General features: G+C 31.1%; 1 protein-coding gene across 1 annotated transcript; it reads left to right on the top strand.

The window, feature by feature from the left end:
* Positions 1-3: 3 nt before the first annotated feature.
* LOC107450291 (U20-hexatoxin-Hi1a-like) lies at positions 4-2,499 on the top strand (the record flags this gene model as incomplete). The annotated part of the gene is made up of 2 exons (XM_043057848.2): positions 4-253; positions 2,318-2,499. Coding segments are annotated over 2 exons (405 nt in total), but the record flags the coding sequence as incomplete, so codon positions are not given.
* Positions 2,500-2,505: the final 6 nt, after the last annotated feature.

The raw sequence follows: 2,505 nt of genomic DNA on the forward strand, positions 1-2,505 counted from the left end.
GCCCTCTGCTGCCTCGCTGGTGTTTTCGCCAAGTCTGCATGCGAAGAACACCGTGAAAGGGAACAGAAATCCAACACCAAAGTCAAACTGATCCCCAAATGCACGCCAGAAGGTGACTATGAAGCCCTCCAATGCTTCGAAGGTTCCAGATTCTGCATGTGCTGGAGGCCAGACGGCAGCCACATTGTTGATCCCTCACTGAAGATCAAGACTTGTGCATGCCACGCTCATCGAGACAATGAACTCAGACGATGTAAGTAACCTCCAAACATCCTCAGTTAGAAATTTTCGTTCTAATATTATGGTAAAATAATCGGCAGCACATCCAATTAACCGTAAAGTTTACGATGAAGAACGTTTTTACCTTTGTGTGTTTGAAACCGTTTACAACTAGCATGGTTAAATACAAAACTATCCTGTTTTTTAACCATTTACAACTAGCATGGTATCAAAACCATAAAAAAAGGAAATTAAGGTGGGATTATTAACAGTTTAGCAGCTTTAAGGTACAGTCATCTATGCGAGAATGAGGTTATTGTACTCTAACAGCCAGGGTCATAAGGGGGAGTCCAAAGGACTGGAAGACATTGGAGAAAGCATTGTGGTGTCAACGCTTGGACTCGAACCCCCATCCTGTCGATCAGGAGAATTACAGATTAGGCTTCTTGGCTACAATATGTACCCATTTGCAAGAAAAAAAGTGTTTTCCTTAGTTGGGTCTAATTTGTGCGTTAAAAGTTGTGGATGTTTAACCATGTTAGGTAAGTAACCATATTAAGTAGACAATTTAATAACCATATTTAGTAATTAAACGGTTTTTCTCACAAGTAAAAGTTTGAATACCATCTTATTTATGGTTATTTGTCTCTTTTATTTGAATATGGTAACATAATATTAAAGAAATTGTTAATTCAACATTGACGAAATTTTTAACAGTGTATTGATACGCTGAACTAAGTAATTGCCGCAGTATTTGGTTTTCCTACCAATAAATTATAACCAACGTTAATGTCTTATAACAATAAATTTTATAATTGATAGTTAATAAACTGTGTGTTTTCCAGTATGTAATAACATAATCATAAAGAAATAATAATCTAACTTCTAAGAATTATTATAATATGCTTTTTCCACCTGATATTTATGTAAGATATAAACAATATACTTTTTAATGATAAACTGCAAACGAAAAAAAAAACTTTTTAATAACTAGGAGTTAAAGCAATTAAATATATAACGTAATCTACTAAATCAGTGTAATTTAGAACGTTTTATAAATAATATCATTTTTATTTTGAAATTTCAACTGACTTTTAATTGTAAAATATTAATTTGATAAAATAGCTTAATTATGATTTCTGAACTTGTTTTTGAATAGAAAATGAGTATACACTTTTAAGAAGTCATTAATGACAAAGTGCTAAACTATTCCATTTTGGTGATGGTGGAAAATTAGGAATATTTTATGCTTTAAATAATATTTTCCTTACACTGCTACAAAAGGAATAGAAACATCTAATATTCATGGCAGTTTCTTCAAAATATTTTTTTCTCCAATGTAGAACTTTTGATTTGTATTTTTATCATTCGGAATCCGAAAAAACTGCTCTCCAATTAAAATAAATTAATATAATGAACTCAGCATCAAAGTTTCAGAATTGTTTTTATTTCTAAACAGCACGTAGTTTTGAAACTTGCAATTAATAACAAATAAATCCTTAATTTGCACACACTATATTTTATTTAACACATTATATTTTTAAATAAATCATTTTATTAATATTTTTTGTTTTAAAGTTTAGTTTATTGACGTAAAGTTTGAACTCAACTCTAGAAATTATTTTATATGGATAAGCAAACCATGAAGCATTTTTATTTTCTAAAATATGTTTTAATAGCAAACATATTCAAAAGTTTATAAGGTAAGAAAAATTCCTACATATGCATACAGCAAATACTTCAAAATTTAAATTCAAAGAATTACTGGAATTTCAAACACTATTCCGGTTTAAATTCACAGAGCTCATTAAGGGTATTAAATTAAAATTTTTAAAGTTAGAGAAGAAAATTTCTAGCTGTTTTAAAAGGGACGAATTAGAAGGAAGGAATTTTACAGGAATTAAAAAAAAAACCGTGTAACATTTAATTTTTACAAAAATTTGGACAAAAGTCGCTAAAACAATCTGAAAAAAATTATGAAGTTGAAAAAGTCGTATTAATGTGTATCGGTATACTTAAAATTTTCTGGTATTAGAACTTGTATTAGAAGAACCTCGGAATGAATTGATTTTGAGGACAATTTCTTTTACCTTTACAGCTGCCCAGGGAATCATCGGTAACTTTGTCCCCATGTGCAACCAAGACGGAACCTACGCAAAGAAACAGTGCCATGGATCCATCGGACTCTGTTGGTGCGCAGATGAAAGTGGCAAGCCAGTATCGGACTCTTTGAGAGGAGATGTTGACTGCTAATCAGTTTGTACATAGACCATCAAATAAACTATC

This window comes from Parasteatoda tepidariorum, unplaced genomic scaffold (genome assembly GCF_043381705.1).
Source record: "Parasteatoda tepidariorum isolate YZ-2023 unplaced genomic scaffold, CAS_Ptep_4.0 HiC_scaffold_10272, whole genome shotgun sequence".
Taxonomy (NCBI): Eukaryota; Metazoa; Arthropoda; class Arachnida; order Araneae; family Theridiidae; genus Parasteatoda; species Parasteatoda tepidariorum.